Source organism: Dipodomys ordii, unplaced genomic scaffold, assembly GCF_000151885.1.
Source record: "Dipodomys ordii isolate 6190 unplaced genomic scaffold, Dord_2.0 Scaffold187, whole genome shotgun sequence".
NCBI classification, from domain to species: Eukaryota; Metazoa; Chordata; class Mammalia; order Rodentia; family Heteromyidae; genus Dipodomys; species Dipodomys ordii.
Genome location: NW_012267403.1, coordinates 214,635 through 240,452, shown reverse-complemented (window position 1 = coordinate 240,452; position 25,818 = coordinate 214,635). Strand labels below are relative to the sequence as shown.

Genomic DNA, 25,818 nt, shown 5'->3' with positions numbered 1-25,818 from the left:
GCTAGCCTTGAGCTGAAGAGCTGAGGGACAGCGCCCAGGCCCAGAGTTCAGGCCCCACAACCAGACCCAAAAAAACAAAGCTCAAGGACCATGCCAGGCCTTGAGTTCAAGCTCCAGTACCAGCACAAAAAAAATGGAAGGAAGGAAGGAAGGAAGGAAGGAAGGAAGGAAGGAAGGAAGGAAGGAAGGAAAGAAGGAGCCATTAGAGGACTAAATTTATCAAAAGATATTTTATGTATATTATGTAAATATAATTAATTTAGACTAATAAAAAGAACTAAGTGATAACATCAAATTATAGGCATTTATCTGTAAATGATATTTCATTCTTTATGGCTGAATAATATTCTACCTCCCTATACTGCTCATTTCAAAGATGAGAAAACTGAAGCAGCAAGTAAGAAAATAACTTCTTCAAGATCTCATATAAAATGCTGTAAAACAGCCAAACTTAAGTGATTTTTGTTTTAGTTAAATTATAGATAAGGCACTGTTTTATAGATTCCAAATTATAATGATTTAAATGAGAGAAGTTTACTTCTTGCTCACATAACCACCTTCATGTAAACAAGCTAAAGTTAAGGAGCCAGGGCTTTTTGTTGCTTTGCAATTGTTCTCATACATACTGTCTCAGCAATTTACCACCAAATGAGGAAGGAAGGTCTACATTTGATCATTAGTGACATGGAAGTTTTACATATCCCCAAATTGAATCACATGGCTGATGCTTATTGCTATGGATGGGAAACAGTCTTTGAATGACCGGTCATTTTCCCTGTTAGTAGTATGGAGAGAAGAAATATGGGGACAATTATAAGTATGTACCAAATTTATAATTGCAAAAGTGTAGTTAAGAGACAAAGTCCTAAACTTCTTTATGCTTCTTTTCTGTAGTTCTTTTGATGGACACTTTCTTCAGTGTTTTTACACACACACACACACACACACACACACACACACACACACACACAGTAAAGGTGATGATTGGGGGGGGAGTTACAGTTATGAAAGTATTAAGCCTGGATAGAACTGTGACCATTTTTTTCAGTTTCAGTGTCTCATGAGAAGATATGAACCAGAAAGGAGCACATTTGGGTTAGTTTTGTGCTTTACTATGATATCAGAGGCCTGCATTGTTGGAGATGAATTGGTAGGATTGAGAGGAAAATGTGCTTTTCTCAATAGCTGCAGCATCCACTATTAGTTAACTCCACACCACAATTGAAGAAGCAAAGTAATTGCACAATTTGCAGCTCTATGAAGAAGGGCCTGTATCTGTTTCTCTGACTGCCCTACTTATCACAGGAACAACCAGGCTACTTCATGGCTTTAGATTTCTTTGTAATCACTTGGGAGTCATATCTGGGATATGTGTCCCTATTTTATGGGAAAACAGAAGTAAGGAGAAAGGGAGGAGACAAGATTAGCATTACTCCCTCCTAGAAAGTTAGGGATATTCTTCTTGAGGAGTTTTCAGAGAAGATTGTCTCATATTCTTCTGTTTTGGTACTCCTCAGAGTCAGATTCCTCTTGAAAAGCCGTCTAACATTAAAATATTTTCTGGGGTCATGAGTGTAGCTAAGTGGCACAGCATCTGGCTAGCAAGTGCATAACCCTGAGTTCAAATTTGAGTACCATACAAAAAATTCTGATCAGCTGTTTGTCATGACATTTCCTGAAGTATACTCAGTAGCCTTCCCAAGGCCAAACTACCTATTAAAGGATCTCTATCAGTCCATACTTGCACTGCCCTAATGACAATTCATGGCTGATAAATTGGTAAGTTAACTAACTGGAATGTGATAGAGTGAGGAGAGGTATCCTCAGAGAGATATTTGCCCATCCGGGCACTGGTGGCTCACGCCTGTAATCCTAGCTAATCAGGAGGCTGAGATCTGAGGAGTGCGGTTCAAAGCCAGCTGGGCAAGAAAGTCTGTGAGACATTTATGTCCAATAAACCACTAGAAAACTGAAAGTGGCACTGTGGCTCAAGTGGTAGAGCACTTGCCTTGAGCTGAAGAGCTGAAGGACAGTGCCCAGACCCAGAGTTCAGGCCCCATGACTGACAGGGAGAGAGACAGAGAAAGACAGAGAGAGACAGGCAGAGAGAGAGAGAGAGAGAGAGAGAGAGAGAGAGAGAGAGAGAGAGAGATTTGCCCTACTTCTAATTCAGAGGTTTCCAAACCTAGTCTTTCTCTTCCCCCAAGAAGAGGCATTATGGTGGTTGTAATAGTATATAACATATAACCTTGGACACCTTTTGTTCTAGGATAGTTCTATCTTGTTTGCTTTATAAATCTAAAGTTTTGAATTGAAACCTCTTTGTACAATACTTAATGATAGTAAAATAAATACAAAATATAAGCATAAACATAGGGTTTAATATATCTGGATTTTCACCAGTTTCTAAATGTCTGTTTACTGTTCCTTTCTTTGTCTTTCCATGCCAGCTACCACTCCTTGCAGCCACGCATCTGAAGTTTTATTTTAGACTTGTGGTAATGCAGGAAGTGCTAAGTAGCTGTGGTTTCACATCTTCTCTCTTGTTGTTTTTCTTAAGTGCACAACCAAACAATAAATGTTGTTGTTGAAAATAGAAAATACAATGTCTTCTTGTAATTAAGTTCAACATATAAGTTGAGAAATGAATTTGTGCCCAGGTTAGAGTAGTGAATTTGATTTTCAGCCTTGCTTTTATTAAAATTGCAGTCTAAAAGAATATTTTGAAATCCATAGGTCTTGCCATTTGGAACTTTGGAATTCATTTGGCCTCAAAGAGTTCTGTTGCACTTACTGGACTGTAACTTGAAGTGGTATTAAATATATTTCACAACAACAGGCTGAGGAGGTGGCTCAGTGGTAGAGTGCTTACCTTGCATGAATGAGGCCCTGGGTTTGATTCCTTAGTACCACATAAGCAGAAAAAGTTGGAAGTGGCGCTGTGGCTCAAGTAGTAGAGCTATAGTTTTGAGCTGAAATCACTAAGGGACAGTGCCCAGGCCCAGAGTTCAAGCCCCACGACCGATCAAAAAAAATATATATATATATTTTTTTTTACAACAAGCATAGCACATATGTTGACTAGTTAAGTCAGACCATAGTACTATCACTAGATGCAGGCAGGCGAGGGTTAGTGAAGTTTCCTTTTAATTGTAGGAACTCTTCACTTAGGATCCTTGACTGTCCTGAAGGTCTGAGGAGACATTTTTTTGAGTTGTCTGAAACATACACACAACACTCAGCTTTTATAATTGTTCAGGTTCCTCCTGGGGCTGCAGTAAGGATGTCTAAAACTTGTCTCATCATTTTCACCTCTGAATTTAACAAAGAGAGATTCTTTTGGCAGTATCATTGAAGACTTGCTGGATGTGTTTGTTAAAGGATTCCATATGCTGTAAACATCCCCCAGGCTAATAGATGGAATGATGACAGAGGCCAGGTGATCATACCAGTGGAAAACAGACCTAGTCCACCTATATGTTGTGGTAAATTTGCCGGCTTTGTTAAAGTCAGGACCCATCTGCCTGCATCCAGGGAAAATCTATAGAACAGCATCCTATCCAACCCAGTGCCAGCCACAGTTTGGTCCCACAAAGTCATTTGGTGCCATTCCTAGTTGCCCAGCGTATATTTGTGTTACAGAATGCAGGTGAGGGTTAGTGCAGTTTCCCTTTAAATGTAGGAACTCTTCACTTAGGGCCCTTGACTTTGATCACAGAATAAGAATTTCTGGACAAGTCAGGATGGTAAGAAAATTTAGTGAGATTATTGAGTAAGAGCACAGCAGGCAAGCAGACAGAGGCACATTCCAACATAATGCGGTGTTCTCATGGGCGGGAGGGTATATGGGGGGGAGATACACACACAGCTCACAGCTCCTTGGCTGTTAGAGATATTTAAAGGCAGGGGGTCTGGCTTCAAAGTTATGCAAAGACAGATGTTTTACCTTTGCTCTATTTCTGGATGTTAGGGGACATTTCTTCCAGGTAATAATGCTTCCCATCATAAAGCAGATCTTTATCCTTGATATAAGGAAGGAGACCTTTTATCTGCATTTTGGGAAGGAGGTTGCTTAAATTTTGAGGAAGCATTTTTCCCAGGACAAATGTTAATTCTTGTTTGAGAAACGCATCCCTCAGGAAGGAATACATACTATTGACTCTCTTTGAAGCAAAGATAGCTCTTCTGTTTTTCTAAATACCATATTTCTGAGTTGCCTTCATCTGGCCTCATTTTCCTTAAGTTATTCTGTCTCAGTACAGGTACTACTATTAGATTCTCCCTGCTGAGTCAGGTATCTATTAGTTGCTAGTGTTACTCAGTTTTTCATTACTGTGACAAAACACCTGAGACAAACAACTTAAAATGACAAAGGACATTGGTTAACAGTCCATGGGCAGCTAACTCCATTTTTTCCTTGTTCTGTAGTGAGGTAATAGATCATAGTAGAAGACTGTGACTGGGATAAAAAAAATTTCTTCTGGGTGCCAGGGGCTCACATCTGTAATCCTAGCTACTGAGCAGGTTGAGATCTGAGGATCACAGTTCAAAGCCAGACCCAACAGAAAAGTACATGAGACTCTTATCTCTAATTAACTAAAAAAAAAGCTGGAAGTGGAGCTGTGGCTCAAGTGGTAGAGTGCTAGCCTTGAGCAGAAAAGCTCAGTGACAGTGCCCGGCCATGAGTTAAAGCATACATACACAGCCACAGAAACATACACACAACAACAACATCAACAACAACAACAGACAACATCCCAAATCATTGGAGTAGAAATGGGTAGGGCAGAGTGTTAGTATTGTGCTCACCTTTGGTCCTCAGCTCCACCCAGACCTGGGCCCCCTCCCATTCCTGGAGTTCCCGCCATACAGCTGGCCCCTCCCTTTCTCCGCCCAGACCCACCTGAACTCCCATCTACCTCACTTCCTATCCCCCAGACCCTGCTGCTATCTGGATGATGACAGAGGCCATGTGCTCCCTCTTGGGGGAAATATGGCTCCTCGAATAAACCTTATAATAATCTTTCTCCTGTGCCTGCCTGCCTCTCCATGGTTCCCTGGGATGGATGTGTCCGATCCTCTGTCTGAGGATTTGGACAAGCCTCCAAGGACACAGTCTCAAAATACTTACATTTAATCAGATTACTACCACCTGTTTCCATTACTTCCTAATGGCTCAACAAATTACAAACCTGTTAATTAATTATCCTTTGATGAGATCAAAGCCTTCATGAACCAGTCACATTTCCCAAACCTTGGTTCTGAACATTGCTTCATTGGTGACTAAACTAAGCATTCAACATGTCGTTTTTTGTGGGTCATTTCAGATCCAAACCCATTACATTGGTAGGTCATGGAAATATCATAGGTGAATGGGAAATTCCTTGCCAATTTCTAGGGTGAAGACAGAATAGAGTTCATAGGAATCTTGGAACAGCACATGTTTATAAATGGATGCAAAATTTTACTTTATTTTCCTTTATGTAGGATGTTAATCACGACAATGTTAATCCCTCTTTTCTAGAAAAACCTAAAATCTATGAGAAGGAGACAGATTTAAAGAACATTCAGCCAGTGTTCCTGGGCAGTGAGAAAATTCTTCATTGTACTGCAAGTGGTCTTCCTACACCTTCCTTCTTATGGGCCTGGGAACCCTGCAGCCAGGTGGATGAGTTGTAAGTTATTTGCAGGCTTAGTAACTTATCATGATGCAGATTTCCTTCATTTTCAGACTTATGTGAGGAACCAGCAAGTCCAAGATCTTATCAGAAGACTGTCTGTCATCTGACAGGCTCTACAGTTAGTCTTTGAATGGGGCCCAGGAAGATAAGAGGCTCCACAAACTTCTATACCCCCAACTTTGCTGTTTCCTTACTTCCAAACTCACTTCTTATTTTATTTTATTTATTTATTTATTTTATTTTATTTTTTGTGAACATATTGTACAGAGGGGTCAAACTCACTTCTTAGAATAATTCTAAGAATTGTTATCACCAAGAAATAATAGTTGTTATGATTATTGGGCCAGGGAAATTTAGGTTTAGGTTGGAGAAGAATATAATTTAATTTGGGGAATAGAATTTAATAGGATTTAATTTGGAGTAGAATAGAACAAGGAAAATTTCCAAGTATGTCATTGTACAAAAAATTTCAGTAATAGGCTTGAAATGTGGACATGTCTCATTGGTTAAAAAATTGCTTTCATGATATGTCTGATTAGAATAGTAACCATGTTTGTCAAATTTATAAGAGAATAGCATCTTTAGATCAGAGTAACTCCTTTTACCTTTTAGTGATCCTTGCATAAGATGGAACAGAGGGATACCTCTTCCCCAGTAACAAATAGAGATCTAGAAACTAAGGGGAAAAATGATGGTCATAGAACGTAGAGTCAATGGAGATATGTCAATGTTTTCCTGAGTGTTAGCTCATTTGAACTTCTGTTTTTTAAAGTTCCAGTACCATACATGCCTGAAGCATATTAGGTTCTTGGTCTATTTTAAATTGAATGCCACCGTCATCTTTAAAACAAGTAGATGAAAGTGTCTACTATAAAAATCAGAGAAAGAAATAAGGAAATTCAGCTAGGCTAAATAAATTGCCTAAATTCCAGAGTAGAGTTTGATAGAATTTCACTGTTTACCTGTCACAAAATTCTCTCTACAGGCCAGCCTGTAGAGAAATTCTATGCCTTCTAGTAACTTTGGAATGGTGTGGATAACCTATTTAGGTTTCAGTTATTGTCTAAAGGTTGATGTATTTACTTTCCAGGAAGTTAACTTGGTTAACTCATTGATTGCTATACTGTGCTGAAAGAGAGTTCTGAGCAGATAGCCATGGATTAGCAAGAATCACCTAGGGCTATTGAACTCTGAATGGGGGATTCCTAGGAAATGCTTACCCATTCAGGGAGAAATTTAGGAAATTCAGCCACTAGAGCAAGCTCTAATTTTCAGGTAGTAGGGGAATTTAGTGTTGTCTCCCACTGCTGCCTAGCTGACTTCCAGAGAAGCCAACTCCATACAGTTGTCCACGGGATACATAACAGATGGATCCTTTAGGAATGGACACATCCTTATCTCCTCTCCTTAGGCATTAGAAAAGGCATCCTGGATGTTGTAACAGTGGTTCTGTCCACTTACTTTCGGCTTTGTCCTATTTCTTTTCTTCACTGGCATTCAGTAATTCAGCTAAAATGATGCCAGTTGCATTGTTTTTATACCTTTCTATGTGCTGGAGACATTTCCTACAAAATGACTCTCCTACCAAAATTTTCACTAAAGAAATAGTTTCTTAGTACATAGTTACACAGTTTCTTTTTTTTCTTTTCATTTTTTTTTGTGTGGGGGGGTCCGGTCATGGGGCCTGAACTCTGGGCCTGGGCACTGTCCCTCAGCTCTTCAGCTCAAGGCTAGCGCTCTACCATTTGAGTCACAGTGCCACTTCTGGCTTTTTTCTTTTTGCTTATGTGGTTCTGAGGAATGGAACCCAGGGCCTCATGCATGCAAGGCAAACGCTCTACCACTGAGCCACCTTCCCAGCCCTAGTTACACAGTTTCTTAGTACACAGTTACTGTATTTCAAGAGCAATACCAGTTTCTGTCAGGCTCTTTCATGTAAAATTAATGTCTTATTTATTTTTCTGAAAAAGCACCTGAGTAATCTAATACTAGTTCCATTTTTAATGAGGAAACATGTTCAGAAATTAAAGTAATTTTCAGAAGGCATAAAGCCAACAGTGCTTGGATATGAATCCCAAGTTTACTAAGTTTCTTATTCCTATCATTTCATCTAGAATCTCTCTTCAAACAGATTTTAGCTAATCAACAGTGCCCAGACCTCTAGACATGTTTGTCTTTGCTTAAGATTCAGAAAGGAAGAATTTAATTGGGAAGAGGTAACAGTAAAGGAGAATCACAGACTATATATCATCTAGATACAAGGGTCTGTTCTAAATAAGGAAAACACTGATCTTAAGGTCAATGGCCATCAGTTGCATGGATCTCACATCTCTGCTTAGGACCTTTTCAAAACCTCCCATGCTCCTAGATTGGGAGGATTAACATCATGAAAATGCCAATACTGCTAAAAGCAATCCACAAATTCAATGCAATATCCATCAAATTCCAAAATTTCATATGAAATAATAGAAGACCCCCAAATAGCAAAAACAATACTTAGCAGGAAGAAGAGTGCTGGAGGAATATCAATACCAAACTTCAAACTCTATATTATAAAGTCATAGTTATAAAAACAGCTTGATTCTGGCACATGAACAGGCCTGAGGACCAATGGTATAGAATTGAAGACCCAGGAATGAACCCACAGATCTATGGCCACCTAATCTTTGATAAGGGAGTCAAAAACACAGGATGGAAGAAAGACAACCTCTTCAACAAATGGTGTAGGCAGAATTGGCTAAGCATGTGTAGAAAACTGAAGTTAGATACTTATATATCACCCTGAACCAAAATAAATTCCAAATTGATCAAAGACCTCAATGTAAGAACAGATACCTTTAAAATATTACAGGAAGGGATAGTGAAATACTGGGGCTCCTTGGCACAGATCAAAACTTTCTCAATAAAGATCCAGAAACACAACAACTCAAAGAAAAGTTGGATAAAGGAATTGTATTAAACTGCAGGGTTTTTATACAGCAAAGAACATAGCTAGAAAGATAAATAGAAAGCCCACAGATTGGAAGACAATGTTCACTAGCTATACAACAGACAAGTGCATCATAACTAAAATATACTTATAGCTCAAAAAAATTAAACCCTCCCAAAACAAATCCTCAAAGAAACAACAACTCCATCAATAAGTGGGCTAAAGACTTAAAGAGAGACATCTCTGAAGAGGAAATAAGAATGGCCAATAGACACATGAAGAAATATTCAACATCTCTGGCCATAAAAGAAATGCAAATGGCCATTATCAAGAAAAGTAATAATAACAGATGATGTTGGGAATGTGTTCAAAAGGCAATGCTACTATACTCATTCAACCACTCTAGAAAGAAGTATGGTGGTTCCTCAAAAGACTAAACATAGAGCTCCCTATGATCCAGCAATCCCACTCCTGGGCATTTACCAAAATAACCACAAACAAGGCCATACTAAAGCTACCAACACAACCATGTTCATTGCAGTATTATTTACCATAGCTAAGATATGGAATCAACCCAGATGTCCCTCAGTGGATGAATGAATCAAGCAAATATGGTATATATACACAATGGAATTCTATGCTTCCATCAAAAAGAATGGCATTGCCCCCATTTGTAAGGAAATGGAAAGATTTGGAAAAAAATTATATTAAGCAAAGGAAGCCAGACCCAAAGAAACATAGGCTTCATGGTTTCCTTCATTTGTAACAACTAGAATATGTCTAGGATACTCTTAGCAGAGGATCACAATAACTCAACAGTTATGTGTATATGGTTATATAAAATGATGCTTTTTGAAATGAACTCCAAGAAATGGAAACAAGGTTTTTTTTAGTGTTTGCACATCTTCCTCCCATCCCCCGTTTTGTCTTGTATATAAGTTTATCTGATTTGAGGAAAGAAAGGGGAATCACAGAAATAGTAGGACAAAAGGTGAACCACTATTGAGTGATACTCACTAGACACTATGTTGGAAATAAACATTACAACTTGGGGGGAAGGGGAGTATGGAGGGAGGAATGGGAGAAAATTTGGGAAGGGGTAACACTGTTCAAAAAGAAATGTATTCACTAACTTACTTAGGTAACTGTAACCTCTCTGTACATCACCTGTACAACAATTTTTTTAAAAGAAAGTAAAAAGATTCTTAACTTGACCTGATATTGTCTTCGTACAGAAATATTTCTGCTTTTATTTATTTACTTCAGGGCTCTGCTCATTAGTTTTTATTACCACAGAAATATTCCCTGATAATAAGATCTAAAACATGCATATTTCTAGCTTTGTTTTGGATTGCTAAAATAAAAATGCTTGAGAATACATAATTTACAAAGAGAAGAAATTCATTTGATAATTTTTAATACGTTTTTATTGTAAAAATACTGTACAGAGGGGTTACAGTTACATGAGCAAGGTAATGAGTACATCTCCTATCAAGCATTGTTACCTCCTCCTTTGTGTTTCCCCTATGATAATTGATTTTTGAGTCTGACTATTCCAGAAGAATGGCATTGGCACACAATGAGAGCCTACTTTCCTGTTTATCAGCAACCCATTCCTATGATAATGATATTCATTCCTTCAGGAGAGCATAACTTAACAAGACTTTAAAGTGTACTACCTTTCTAAACTTGTATTGGTGGTTAAGATTCCAACAAAGGAATTTGGGGGGACATATTCTAATTATAACAACAACCAAATGACTTATTTGACTTTTGCTTAGATGAGGTTTAAATGGGTTTAAAGAGGAGACTTCTTGTTTGGGATTCTCTGATGACAATATGTCCTAGATTAGAAGTGTGTGCTCTCTGCAATGCTCAATGTACCATCTACTATTTCTGGTGGAAAGACTGTAAATGTAATCACTTTATTTCCCAGGTGTATGCAACGGGGCAAACGTATGCAGCTTTCCAACAAGACACAGAAAAGTGACCTCACTACAGGCAACAGGATTCTTTCTATTGAAGAAATGGTATTGAAACATGGAGAAAAGACTAAGGTAGATTGCTGAGGGTTACTGTCGTAGAAGTCACAAAGCTCAATAAATCTGGCCTGTTCTCCTCACACTGATAACACATTCCAGGGATGCCTACTTTCTAGGGATTGATGAGCAAATAGTATTGATTATAAAACACAAGCTTTATTGCTCTCCTTTTAGACACAGTCTCACTCTGTAGTTCCCACTGGCTTCAAACTTGTTTTATAACAGAGACTAGCTGCAAATTCAGAATCCTTTTGGTTCTGCTGCGAAGTACTGGGATGACGGGAACACCAGCACACCCAGAGTTTAGTTTCCCTTAAAAAACAAATCCTTATATCAATATCATCATTGCCCCAAGGTCTTGAAAATAGCTGAATTAGGCTTTAAATCAAGGATGAAGGGCCTTTCTTCTGCCTAGTTCCATTTGAATTATTTATAACAACATTCAAGGGCTATACAAAATTATCAATATCAGATAGCCAATGAGAAGCACACATATCTGTTATATACCAAATTATTGTGTGGGCCTTATTTGTCCTGTGAACCTGTTCTCCATCAATGCTTTTAATAATATTCCAACAAAAGAATCTACTTATTTTAAATTCTGGAATTTTTGGGCCGGGGAGTGGAATCATTTGAAAGATGATTTGAAGCAAAAGGATTGATGAAGGGCCTTTAGAATTCTGTGCAGCAATAAACACATCACATACAGCTTTGGTGTAGGTGCTGTAAGACCTGTAACAAAGACAATGACAAGATGTGTACAGCAAGTAGATGTTGTTGAATACAAGTAGTAAAAATGGATGTCTTTTCTTGTTCTGTATGTTAACCAGAAAGCATTTCCACTTTCAGTATAATATTATCTATCATCTTAATTTAAATGGCAATATTTTGCTAATATATGTTTATTGCATGACCACTTAGTTCAGCATTTTCATCATGAAGAGATATTGAAATTTATTAAGTGCTTATTCTGAATCTGTTGAAACGATCATGGTTTAATTCTTTATACGATTATTATGTATTTCCTGTTTATTGATTTGCATTTATTGCATCTTGGGATCCCATTTGATGATTTTTTTTTGGGTCCGGTTGTGGGGCCTGAAACTCTGGACCTGGGCGCTGTCCCTCAGCTCTTCAGATCAAGGCTAGCGCTCTACCACTTGAGCCACAGCGCCACTTCCAGCTTTTTTCTTTTTGCTTATGTGGTGCTGAAGAATGGAACCCAGGGCCTCAGGCATGCAAGGCAAGCACCCTACCACTGAGCCACCTTCCCAGCCCCTTTAGGTTTATTCTTATTGAAAATATTTGCATGTATGTTCCTCAAAACTACTGGTCTTTCATTTACATTTTTTGCTTAGTTTTTTTTTGGTGGGGGGTCCGGTCGTGGGGCCTGAACTCTGGGCCTGGGCGCTGTCCCTCAGCTTTTCAGCTCAAGGCTAGCACTCTACCACTTGAGCACAGTGCCACTTCCGCCTTTTTTCTTATGTGGTGCTGAGGAATCGAACCCAGGTCCTCGAGCATGCAAGGCAAGTGCTCTACCACTGAGCCACCTTCCCAGCCCCAGTTAGTTTCTTATCTGGGTTTAATATTAGTGTGATACTGGCTTCATTTGTTTCCAAGAAATTCTTTCCTTTTTTTGCCTTAGAGTTGGCATCAATTCTTCTTTAAATATTTAGTTGACTTTAGTAGTGAGTTTTCTTTTGATGGGAGGCTAATTATTACTGATTTAATCTTGACAGAGTTGTTTGTACTCAATATCTAATGCTCATTTGGTTTGATTGCTTGATTAGAGCTCTACCATTTGAGCCATGTCCCCACCCTAGCTGTTTTGCTGGCTATTGTAAAGATGGAGTTTGGGGGGTGGTACTTCTTTTGCTTGGCTAGATTTAAACTATGATCCTCTAAATACAAGTTTTGTTAATGATTAGGATTACTTGTGTGAGCCACCAGTGTTTGCTTTAATCTTTTTTTTTAATTGTGAAAATACTGTACAGAGGGGTTACAATTACATGGACAAGATAATGAGTACGTTTCTTATCAAGCATTGTTGCCTCCTCCTTTGTTTCCCCTTCCCATCCCCACCTCTCCCCCCCCCACCAAAGTTGTAAAATTTGTTTTCGACATAATGACTTGTACATCTCATTGTTGCAATGGGTCCACCTGTATCCCTTGCTTTAATCTTGATGCTTCCTGATGGTTTATACAAGGTTTGTAGTTCTTTATGATTCAGTCATGTAAGATGTGCATGTAGGTTTTTTTTCACCATTTGTCTCTCTAGGCTTGGCTTACCTCACTTAACATGCACAAAGGTGCAATGCCTAAGTGCCTCTTCATATTTTTATAAAGTAATATACATATTGAAATAAGCTCCACAATATGAAAACAAGAGAGCTCTATTTTTTCTATGTTTTTAGTTTTTGATGATTCTGTCTTCTTTATGTATGGTGTACTAAAATGTGTATCTTCAGAAGGGTTGGGAGAGGGTACAGAACTCAAGGGAAAAAGGGTAAAAAAATGCAGCAGTGGAGCTCACTGGACATTGATGAAAGTGAACTGTGTAATTCCTGGGTGGAGACAGGAGGGAGGGACTGGGAGAGAATAAGGGAACAGAGGACACTGTATGAAAGGAAATGTACTCATTACCTGATTCATGTAATTGTAATCCTTCTGTATATAACCTCTATAATAACAACAAAGTTAATCAATGAAAGAATTTATAACCTTTATTATGCTTCTTTTCCCCGTCCTTCTTTTAAAAATAATTTTAGTGGGTTTCATTTCTCTATTTTCATAAATGTATAAAAATTGCTTTTGTTCATTTTGACCTCCTCTTCCCACTGGTACACTCATGTCATCCATTTATTTCTCAGACCTAGAGTCTACATATGAGAGAGAACACACCATATTTGTTTTTCTCAATGTGGCTTATATTACTTAACATGATGATTTCCAGCTCTATCCATTGTCCTTCAAATAATATAATTCTTTTTTATGTATTCAACCACCTATGAGCTGATTCCCTCGTGTAGCTATTATGAATGATATTGCCATAAATATGGATGTTCAGGCATCTCTATTGTATGTTGACCTACATTCCTTCAGAATATATGTTCAGGATAGGTAAAGTTGGATTATATTGTAGTTTTGTTTTTTATTAAAGAATTTATGTACATTTCCACAGTGACTACACTAATTTACATGACAACCAACAGTGTATAAGGCTTCCCCCCCCACCCCATCCACTTCCCAATGTATATTCTCTAGCATTTGTTGAGATTTGATTTCTTCATAGTAGCCATTCTAATTGGGGTGAGATGGAACATCAGTCTCTCTCTCTCTCTCTCTTGTCCTATGTCCTTATACTATTATGATATTAGAATAATAATGGCTTTAGGAAATGAGTTTGCAAAGCATGTCTTTTCTTTCTATTTCATGGAAAGGTTTAAGGAGTATTGATGGTAGTTCTTTAATGATCTGGTTTGATCCCGAATTGAATCCATTTGGTCTTAGACTCTCCTTTGTTGGAACTGCTGCTTCCTTTGGTAATAATTGCCATTCAGATTCAATATAGTTTTTTTTTGTCAGTTGTGGGGCTTGAACTCTGGGCTTGGGTGCTGTCCCTCAGCTCTTCAGTTCAAGGCAAGTGCTCTACCACTTGAGCCACAGTGTCACTTCCGGTTTTCTAGTGGTTTATTGGAGATAAGAGTCTCATGGACTTTCCTGCTCAGGCTAGCTTTGAACTTTGATCCTCAGATCTCAGCCTCCTAAGTAGCTAGGATTACAGGCATGAGCCACCAACCTGGGCTCAACATAGTTTTTATTTGCATTTTATCATGGCTAAGAATATTGAAAATTTTTCATTAGTTTATTGTCCATGTGTACTTATTTTAACTGTGTATTCAATTACTTTGCCCATGTACTATTAGATTATTCCTCTCCTATTTGAGTTCTTTATATACTTGGTATTATTACTCACTTCACTTTCACAGGAATAGCTGGCAAAGATTTCTCTCCCATCTTGTAGGCTATCTTATCACTCTGGTAATCATTTCCTTTACTTTGCAAAAGGAAATTTAGGTTAATCTCATTTGTAAATTCCTTTTCTGTTTGAAATTCAACATATTGTTATTGAATATAGGTGTTTGCATTATAGGCTAATAAATAAGTAAATTAAAGACTACAAATATAGTAGAGTATTATGCTGATATTGTGTGCTTTGCCAAATGTTTAATGGCATGGGAAATGCTTATGCTTAAATGGAAATTTGGAATATGAAACCTATATATAGGAAATTGTTTTTTGAAAACATTGTTCAATAAGTGGAAAGAAAGTCTAGAGGAAAAGAAACTGAAAAGTTAAAGGAGGTTGTTTTCTCTAGTGACATGATTTTTTTTTGTTTTTACATTGCCCTGTTTCCGAATTTTGATCCTGAGTACATTTTTTTGACATCTAAAACTGTGCTTGCCAATGCAATGCATTGCAAAGGACTTTCCTGAGTTACCAGAGTTCTCTTCAAAAAGTCGTTTATTATGACTCTGTCTTGTATTTCTGCTGATGTTTTTGTGATGGTCCTGGAGTGAAACAGTGTCTAGGCATTGTCCCTGAATTTTTTTGTTCAAGGTTAGTGCTCTACCAGTTGAGCCACAGCTCTATTTTTGGCTTTTTTGGTGCTTGATTAGAGATGAGTCTTATGGATTTTTTTTTTGCCGTGGCTGGCTTCGAACCACAAACCTCAGATCTCAGTCTTCTGAGTAGCTAGGATTACAGGTGTGAGCCATTAGCACCTGACTTCAGCTTTATCCTAGTAGCAGTTTCATAGTCTATCTTAGAGTCTTTAATTCATTTTGAGGATTTTTATTTGTTTTATTTCTGTACAAGAATATACATTTCTTTCATACTAAATTTTCCAGATAGTAAAATGTAGATGGATAAAAAGATATATGCAGTGATAAAACACACTGACTCTCTAGTCAAAGGACAGCTATAGATTTGAACCTTACTTAAATCATTTCTTCTTTTATTATTTTTTTCTTTTTTCTTTTTTTGCCAGTCCCGGACCTTGAACTCAGGCCTGGACACTGTCCCTGAACCTCTCTGTGCTCAAGACTAGCACTCTACCACGAGCCGCAGCACCACTTCCAGCCTTTTCTGTTTATGTGGTACTGAAGAATAAAACCCAGGGCTTCATGCATGCTAGTTAAGCACTCTACCACTAAGCCATATTCCCAGCCCCTTTTATTATTTCTGTATATTTTCCTTTCAGTTTCCTCTTTAGTAAAATAGGTGTTATTAGTGGTTTCCACCCTTCAAAGTTATTGGATAACTTAAATGAAATAAAAATAAATAGCATGTACAAATGCTATCGTTTCCGGCACATTGTGAATAATTCTAAATGACAGCTATGATTATTTTGATACTTATGCTAACTTGGAAAATTGTTGATTCATCATGGTATGCAATTTTGGTTTACTGTTGAAATTGAATAATTTCAGTTGAAAGCAGATCTTGATTAAAATAAAATATTTGTTAGGTTAATTAGCATATAAATAAATACAGGTCATTTAATATCTTGTCCAATATTATCTGTAAGGATAGCCTAGACAATGATGTGGTAGCAAACATCTACAAAACATGATTTAAAGCCACAAATGTTTATATATATATATATATATATATATATATATATATATATATGTATAAACTTTTAGGCTTCAGTGTCATTGCACATCAGCAGGAGGCCTTTTAAAATGTAGTCATTTACAGACACCAGTTGAGACATTACCAATCATCTCAAACATACATAATTATTATGTCAGAGGGCAAGCTCTACCAAGGGTTGTACCATAGTGTTAAATTCTCCAGATTAGAAATGACCTACTTCTACTTTCAAGTCACTAGCCAGAATAAGTCCTATGCTCCCATCCAACCATGTTAGTGTGAAGAAGGGAAATTGTACCATGTAATTGGAGGGAAAACAATCCAAAATATTTGGAGAATGGCACTAATGACTACCACATCTTTTAACCTTGACTAATGCATGTCTTTTCTTTATTTAGATCCGGAGCACATTGACCATACTGGGCAGCAGCATTTCTGGTGTTTATTACTGCATCGCTATAAACAAGGTTGGCATCGATGAGAGAAGCATGCAGTTCTTTGTTTCAGGTAAACTCTAAAATTGTTAAGATAACATAGTTAAAGCAAGTCTTCTATTATATAGTTTGGCATGTAACTATTATATAGTTTGGCATGTAATTTTGTTTAGTGATATGCTCAGATATAAGCTAGGAGGCATGCCTACAAATCTATCACTGAGAGTTTATTGTTTAAGGCTAAGGCAAAATCCTGCTGAAATAAAAATACCCTGATAGAGACAGTACATTAAGTCACTATTAGCCATTTAATGACTAGGCACTGTCTCTTAGCTTTTTCATTCAAGGCTGGTAAAACAAAGCAACAAAAAATAACTTTATTTCCAAATACTAGTATAAATCCATACATATTTACAAATAAGCTGAGCACCAGTGGTTCAAGCCTGTATTCCTAGCTACTCAGGAGGCTGAGATCTGAGTCAGTTTGGGCAGGTAAGTCCATGAAACTCTTATATCCAATAAACTACTCAAAAAAGCCAGAAGTGGTGCTGTGGCTCAAGTAGAGTACTTGCCTTGAGCAAAAAGAAGCTCAGGGACAGTGCCTAGGCCCAGAGTTCAAGCCCCAGGACTGGGGCTTGTTTTTAAATGTATTTACAAATACACAAACATTCTGGGTTTGTGTGTGTGTGTGTGTGTGTGTGTGTGTGTGTGTGTGTGTGTGTGTGTGTGTGTGTGCTGGGACTAGGGCTTGAATTCAGGGTCTTTCACTTGGCTTTTTCACTCAAGGCTGCTACTCTACCACTTGAGCCATTAGTTTTTATGCTCAAGCCTAGCACTCTGTCTCTTGAGCCACGGCTGCATTCCCTGCTTTTTGGTAGTTTATAAGAGTCTCATTGACTATCCTACGCAGCTGACTTTGAACTGCGATGGTTAGATCTCAGCCTCCGCATTAGCTAGGTTTGCAGGCATCAACCACCAGCACCTGGTAGTCTATTTTGTTTTAAACCTTGCTTCTTCTTTTTTTTTCCTTGTCATTATATGACCTTGAACAAGTCATTTCAGCTCTCTGATCCATTTTGTAATCTATACAGATTGGAAGAATGTATATATCCTCTGTTGCCCACTAGTTGGTTCAGTGGGCAGGCAGTACATATTTACTCTGTGTACCCTCTTCCTACTTTATTCATTTGGGCCAACAAAACTGAGAGAAATGTCAACAAAGAACAAAGTGTAAAAGGAGAAATGAGATCAAATTAAGAACCTGAATCATCAGTCCTTAACTATTCAAACAGGGTGGAAGGAATGTTGGTCACTAGAACAAAAGGCCTAGTACTTCTTGGCACTAGTTAATGATGTTATAATGATGATGGCAATTAGGTTTATTATACATGTGATTTAAGATAAGCAAGCACAACTTCATGAATGAAAAAGGGTAATCACATTGACTAATCTCTTTGTCTGGAATGTTAATGAAAATCTTTAAAAAAAATTATAATCTGAGTTGGGCGCTGGTGGCTTATGCCTGTAATCCTAGCTACTCAGGAGGCTGCGATCTGAGGACCACAGTTCAAAGCCAGGCCAGGCAGGAAAGTCTGTGAGACTCTAATCTCCAATAAACCACCAGAAAACCAGAAGTGGTGCTGTGGCTCAAGTGGTAAAGCACTTGGCTTGAGCTGAAGAGCTGAGGTACAGCATCCAAACCCAGAGTTTAAGCTCCATGACTGGCAAAAAAATATTATAATCTGGTCCTAGATTTCTGTTTGTTGGCACACTTTTTATTAAGGGCTCCATCTCACTAATTGCTACTAGTCTGTTCACATTTTCTTTATCTTTGTGGCAGTTTGGGTTAAACATACATACATACATATATATACATATATATAAATATCTTACAAGTTATCCATTTCTACTAACTTTTCCAACCTTTAATTGCTCCTAACAGTATTTTTAAATTTCTGAAACATTTGTTGTAATTTCTTCTTGTTCATTTGTGATTTTCTAAGGATATCTTCCTCAACATATAAAATTAGTAATATTTTAGCACATTAGTAGCAAGATTGGTTAGGAACAAGTCATGAAAAAAGCTCATAACAATAGCAGAGTACTCACCCAAAAGAGACACTGAGGAAATAGATACATTATAATGCCTAATGATACCCTATCAGTATATACAATTTTTATGATTTTATTTATAAGTTTTAAAATTAAAACTCAGGGGCTGTGAATATGTCCTAGTGGTAGATTTCTTGCCTAGCATACTTGAAGCCTTGGGTTCAATTCCTCAGTACCACATAAACAGAAAAAGCCAGAAGTGGCACCTTGGCTCAAGTGGTAGAGTGCTAGCCTTGAGCAAAAGAAGCCCAAGACAGTGCCCAGGCCCTGAGTTCAAACCCCAGGACTGGCAAAAAAAAAGTAAATAAAAATTAAATTAAATTAAATTAAAACTCAGAACATGATAACGAAAACTCGCATGGTTGTGTCTCTGCTACTGGGGATATATTATAGGACATAAATGAGACTCATTAAAATTGTTGAAAAAGGGAAGCAAGGGAGCAATATAAATTGTGATAGAAAATATGAATATGATCTGAGTACATTTTATGCATATATGGAAATATCAGTATACATTATATATTAGTAAAAAAGAAATTAGACCCTAATTTCTCAACAAATTACAAAAATCAACTCAAAGTAGTTTAAAGTCTTAAGTGTAAGATCTGGATTAATGAAACTTCTGGAAGAAAACATTGCAGAAATGTTTCAAGACACTGGAATAAGCAAGGATATTTTAGGTAAGAACCCAAATTTCAGGAAACAAAAAAAGTAAATGTATCAAACTATGCAGTTCTTTTCAGCAAAGAAAAGAATCTCCAGAAACTGTATATCTGGTTATGGGTAAATATTTATGGCATTAAAAATTACTAAACTAAAAAAAGGAACTAAAAGAAAACCTCAATAGCAAAACCAAATAATCTGATTTAAAAATGAAAATTAGACCTACCTTTATGTGTCTAAAACGAGAACATGCAACTGATCCACTGATATATGAAGAAGCAGTGGAAATTAAACCCAAAATGAGATAATATGTCACTCTAGTAAGAATGGCTAATATCAAAATACAAAATCAAACAAACATTAAAAAAACTCCCAAGTACTAAAAGGGATGTGGAAGAGAAAAGGTATCCTTATATACTTTTTGTTTTAATGGAAATTAGTACATCAAGTTTGCAAAATAATATGTAAATTCCTCAAAAATGAAAACTATAACTACTGTGTGATTCAACAATCTCACTCTTGGTGTGTATACAAAGAGAATGAAATTGGTATTTTGAATAGATATCTGCACTACCACATTCATTACAGCATAATTCAAAATGATGATAAATGCACAAGGAGAATGTAATAATAAAGAATGGACCACTATTTATTATAAAATCATGTCATTTGTGAAAACATGGATGGACCTGGAGACTGTTATTTTTAAATGAAATAAGCCAGGCATGAAAATATCAGTTCTCCATGATCTCTCTCTCTCTCTCTCTCATAGAATCTAAAATCTTTGATTAAAGTACATTGGATGAAAGTATCGCAGTGAAGTATGTTTGTACACTAATAAGAAAGAAATTAGACCCTTATTTCTCACAAGTTACAAAAATAAACACAGGATACAAAAATAAACACAAATAGGATGAAAATCTTATAAGACCTGGAGTAGTGAAACTTCTGGGACAAAACATGGCAGGAATTCTCCAGGACACAGAACTAGAAGAAATTTTAGGAAAGGGGAAAGGAAGTAGACAAATGAAGAGAGGATGGGGTGTTGCAGTCTTAAAATCCAATACATATCCTACAAAATTAAAACTGAAGGGAATGGGTGGGTAGGAAGGGATGGAGAGTGATGAAAAAAGTTAACATTGATCAAGGCGCATTGTTATTTATTAATTACTTTGTTGAATGGCACCTTTTCTGTGCAACTACTACTTAAAGATAATACAAATATTTAGAAAAAATATTTTAGGCAACATTCACAAAGAGAGGCTAAGAAGAAACTAGAGGAAGGCTGGAATTGGGAGAGTTTAATCAGTTTGCCATAAGTCACAGTCATTAATGAGAAGTTCTGTTATGATTGTTCATAGTAGGGTGACAACACATAATGGTGATAAACTCATACATTTAAAAAAGCTAGGATAAAGAATTTTGCACATTTTCCCCATTAAGAATGATACATGGTGAGATGATAGATAAACCTGGCTAGATAGATTTGATACCTGATGAGATGATAGCTAAATCTGATAGATTTAACCTGGTTTGAACACCATATATATATATATATATATATATATATATATATATATATATATAATCAAATCTACTTTATCTGTGTGTACAGTTTTATAATTTTGTGCATCAGTTTAAAAATGCAACTAAAAATGTGACAATGAAAACTTAGGGTGGTTGGGTATCTGCTACTTTATTTATCTTTGAGGGTGTATGTTTTCTTTCAACAACTTAGCTTTCAAGAAAGAGAAGAGAACAGGGCACTGGTGGCTCATGCCTGTGGTCCTAGCTACTTAGGACTCTGATATCTGAGCATTGAGGTTTGAAGCCAGCCTCGGCAGGAAAGTCTGTGAGACTTTTTATCTTCAATTAACCAGCAGAAAGTGGAACAGTGGCTCCAGCAGTAGAACTTCAGCCTTGAGAGAAACAGCTAAGGCCCTGAATTCAAACTCCTGTACTGGCGTGTGCACACATGTACACACACACACACACACACACACACACACACACACACATACACACACACACATACTCAAAACGTCAGGGAAGGGAAAATGTTCTTCATAGCATATTCTCTTGCTTGGTTATCTTCCTAATATTTGTTTACTTTCACAGATGTGGCTGATGTCGTGGAAGCAGAACCTTTAGTGTCTACAATTGAAGGCTATGATGCTCGGCTCAAGTGCAAGGCAGCTAAATATATGTATAATCAGCTTGCTTGGTTCAGCCCCTCTGGAGAGAAGATTCCTGTTACAGACACTGAAAGTTTCAGAACTAACTATTCCATTTTATCAACTCTGGTGATTAAAAATGTGACACAACAGGATAAGGGACAGTACAAGTGCAAGGCTTGGACACAGATGAACATAACCAAAATGATGCAGCGCAATACCCAGCTCGTAATTAGAGGTAAAATTGGAAATATTTTTCTTTTTTTGTCGGTCATGGGGCTTGAACTCTGGGCCTGGGTGCTGTCGCTAAGCTCTTCAGCTCAAGGTGAGTGCTCTACTGCTTGAGCCACATCTCCACATCTAGTTTTCTAGTAGTATATTGGAAATGAGTCTCTAAGACTTTCCTGCCCAGGCTGGCTTTGAACCACAATCCTCAGATCTCAGTCTCTAGCATACCCAGTATTACAGGCATGAGCCACCAGTGCCTAGCGACCATTGCTTTTTTATTCTTTATAGTGTGGGTTCGTTACCAATTGTTTCCTGATGTCTTTTAGACACATTCCAAGGAAAATATTTTTTATGAATTTTGACTCTTGGTATATAAGTTATAGAAAAATTTGGAGATATAATTAGTCCTGATATAAAAAGTTTAAAAAAACCCACTTTTCTAACTTGAGATAGCTCAAGGATTTTTTTCTCACCCATCTTCCCTTCTTTTGCACATGGTAATTCTTTTCCATACACATGTCTAGTTCAATATAAAGAGTACAACAGACATCAAATATCATATTTGTGGTACCCTACCTCATTATCAGCCTTTTTATCCTGGTTTCTATAGAAAGAATTGCCCCATTCATTATTGAGAATCTCACCAATATTGAAGTCAATACTAGTGGGAAGATTTTACTAAATTGCAAAGTGGATGGAGTGCCATGCCCCCAGATCCACTGGTTCAAAAATGGAGTTCCTGTTCTTCCTGCTGTAGGTGAGTCTGAAATTTTGTGTGATTCTAAGGACTTATCAAGAGGCTTTTAGTTTTTATAGCTACTTCAGATTACCTTGACTTGGAAACCATTGCTAGGCTGGATTCCAGCACAAATATCTCATATAATAACTACAGCATTGTTAATTAACACAGGAATATTCTTTAAGAACAACACTCTAATTATTGAGAGAGCCAAAAAAGATGATGGGGGCCTATACTTGTGCAAAGCAACCAATGAGTTGGGAGAAGTGAGCACAGCAGCTTTTATCACTGTGGAGGGTAAGTTGGACCATCTTGGCTACATTGGTAATCAGTACTACAATTTGATTGGATTTTTATAAAAGGCATTTGGAGGTGGAGGCATAGTATGGAACAGAGGAAATGAGCATACACAAAAGTATTCTGTATATCTACTTTCATTAAGAGGGTATGTGGAATGATAAGGTTTGGAAAGTGATTTTAGAACCTTAAACATTCATTTGTTGTCATTGTGGACAAGTTTGTTCAGCCTTTCTGTTTTTTACTTTTCTCATTTGTGAAATGAAAATAATACCAACTGCCTTGTTTACCTCTCAAAGGTGATACAAGCAAAGGTAGATATAGTAATGCCTTACAAGTTATGATTTATCAAATGAGAATAGTTCCTTTTGGCTTGTTGAAAAATATTGAGTAGTGCTTGGAAATAGAAACATACAATGTTATACCTATGAGTACATTTGTAGTATACATGAGACACAAAAAATAAAATACTTGCTGAAGGTTATGGTAAGGTTTTGTTGTCTTCCAACTTTTTGTGCTACAATAAGGGAAATAACAAAATGCTGAAATAAGGATACAGGATGACCCATTGTAACAACGAGATGTACAAGACACTATGTTGAAAATGAGCTTTACAACTTTGGCCGGGGTAGGGAGGAGTTGGGAGGTGGGGAGGAAAGGGATGGTAGGGGAAAAACAAAGGAGGGGGTAACAATGCTTCATAGGAAATGGACTTATTGCCTTACTCATGTAACTATAACCCATCTTTACAGTATCTTTACAATTAAAATATTTTTAAAATGTTTATTTGTTATAGGCTAAACTCTGTTCAAAGCTACCACTCAGAGTATGAGTCTTGATATTCCAAGAGTCACTTTTTCATCTAGCTATATGGGGCACAGCAGACAAACCCTGTTATCTGGATTAACCATATTGTCCCCCATTGCTTTAAGATGGTCTGTAAGGTTTATATAATAAGAAACAATGCAGCTAGTTTAAATATATTATCTGCTAGATTTAGCACTTGTTTAACATGTCTGATAGCTAAGTGGTATTGTTCCCATTTTTGTTGTGCTTGTACTGGGGCTTGAACTCCAGGCCTGAGTGTTGTCTGTGGCTTTTCTGCTCAAGCTTGGTGCTCTACCCTTTGAGCCACAGCTCTACTTCTGGCTTTTTGATTAATTGGAGAAAACAGCTTCATACATTTTAATATGTATATTGACTTTGAACTATGATGCTCAGATCTCAGCTTCCTGAGTAGCTAGGATTAGAGGCATAAGCCATTGGCACCTGGCCCCATTTTTTTTAAAGAAGTTGCAGTGATGGGAATCAAGTGAAGGGCTTTGAATATTCTAGGCAAGCACTCTAGCACTGAACTAAATCTTCAGACCTTCAATGCATCCATTTTTTGGTCGGTTGTGGGGCTTGAACTCTGGGCCTGGGTACTCTCCCTCAGCTCTTCAGCTCAAGGTGAGCACTCTACTACTTGAGCCACGGCTCCACATCCTAACTCCAATATTTTTAATGTGGGAAAAATGAGCTTTGGGGAAATGATAAGTAACTTGCCCAAATCCCCCAACTGATGAGGAAAGATCCAGGATTTGAATTTAGATAGTGTCAGGCCCTAGCCACCACTATACTATCATTGTCTTAACCAGCTAATAAGCAGAGAAAAGTATAAATATTTCACTTTTGTTTTCTTGCCCATATGTTGGAAATATATGTACATGTACGTATGCAATATAAGCCTTCAGCCCATTGTTTTGAGTCACCCAGTACAATAATCTATGTCTCATAAGGAAAAACTTACACTTCATAAAAATATCATATACACAGAATTTGATGATTTTTTTTCCTTAGTAAGTTCTGTTTTTAACCTGTCCACAGTTTCTGAAGAGAAATCCAATATCGAAGTCATCATTCTTGTTTGTACTGGACTTACAGCTACACTTTTCTGGCTTCTTCTAACTTTGATCATTCGCAAACTTCAAAAGGTAAGAAAAGAAGGTATTGAGACCTTAGGGCTTGCTCATGTATGGTTTAGATAATCTAAATAGAGAAGTTGGTGTAAATTTTGTCTCAGAACAGTCAGTTCTTATCTAGGCAGCAGAGGGTATATGCAAATAGTGTATGTGCATTTACACTTGGGATTCTAACATGCTGAAGTTTTCACTGTGTACCATCAAAAAATCAGTAACTGATGTAAGAACACAATTCCATCCTTAATTTTTATTTAATTCTGTCTGTAATCATTCTTGAAGAATTATAAAATACAGTTAGGCTGGTGTTTAAGATTTATACTTACCACATGATATCAATGCTAATACTTATTGTGATGTTTTCATAAACATGGATTAACATACAGTTGTCAAAGCTAAAGCTCTTTGAGTACCTATGTTCCCATGCTGATTTTCTTTTTTCTTTTCTTTTTTCCCCCTTTTTTGTTCCATCTTGGGGCTTGAACTCAGGATCTAGGTGCTATCCCAGCTTTTTATGCTTAAGGCTACCAGTTTAGCCACAGCTCCACTACCAGCTTTTTGGTAGTTTATTGGAGATAAGAGTCTCATGGACTTTCTTGCCTGGGCTGGCATCAAATTGCAATCCTCAGATCTCAGTCTCCTGAGTAGCTAGCTAAGATTACAGATGTGAATCACTAGCTCCTGGCTCATGCTTTCGTAAAACATTTTTAGCATATGGAAAATTATACAATATTTGAAGTGTTTCATTGTGATATTACATACATGAATGCAATATACTTTGATCATATTTACTCCTATTCCTTTTTCATATCCGCCTCCCACCATGAAGACTTCATCTTCTTTTCTGGTATTTTTTTAATTTAATTTAATTTTATTTGTGAACATACTGTACAGAGGGGTTAC

General features: G+C 37.2%; 1 protein-coding gene across 1 annotated transcript in view; it reads left to right on the top strand.

Annotated features, from left to right (window-relative positions):
- The window catches only part of LOC105999329 (vascular endothelial growth factor receptor kdr-like), a 181,953-nt gene that overhangs the window by 84,404 nt on the left and 71,731 nt on the right, over nucleotides 1-25,818 (top strand). Inside the window, exons 11-17 of the mRNA XM_013034308.1 lie at nucleotides 5,525-5,675; nucleotides 10,547-10,667; nucleotides 16,709-16,817; nucleotides 21,638-21,931; nucleotides 22,532-22,678; nucleotides 22,832-22,957; nucleotides 24,824-24,930. Of these exons, the coding sequence (XP_012889762.1) occupies nucleotides 5,525-5,675; nucleotides 10,547-10,667; nucleotides 16,709-16,817; nucleotides 21,638-21,931; nucleotides 22,532-22,678; nucleotides 22,832-22,957; nucleotides 24,824-24,930 (1,055 nt within the window). The remainder of the gene's footprint in view (nucleotides 1-5,524; nucleotides 5,676-10,546; nucleotides 10,668-16,708; nucleotides 16,818-21,637; nucleotides 21,932-22,531; nucleotides 22,679-22,831; nucleotides 22,958-24,823; nucleotides 24,931-25,818) is intronic.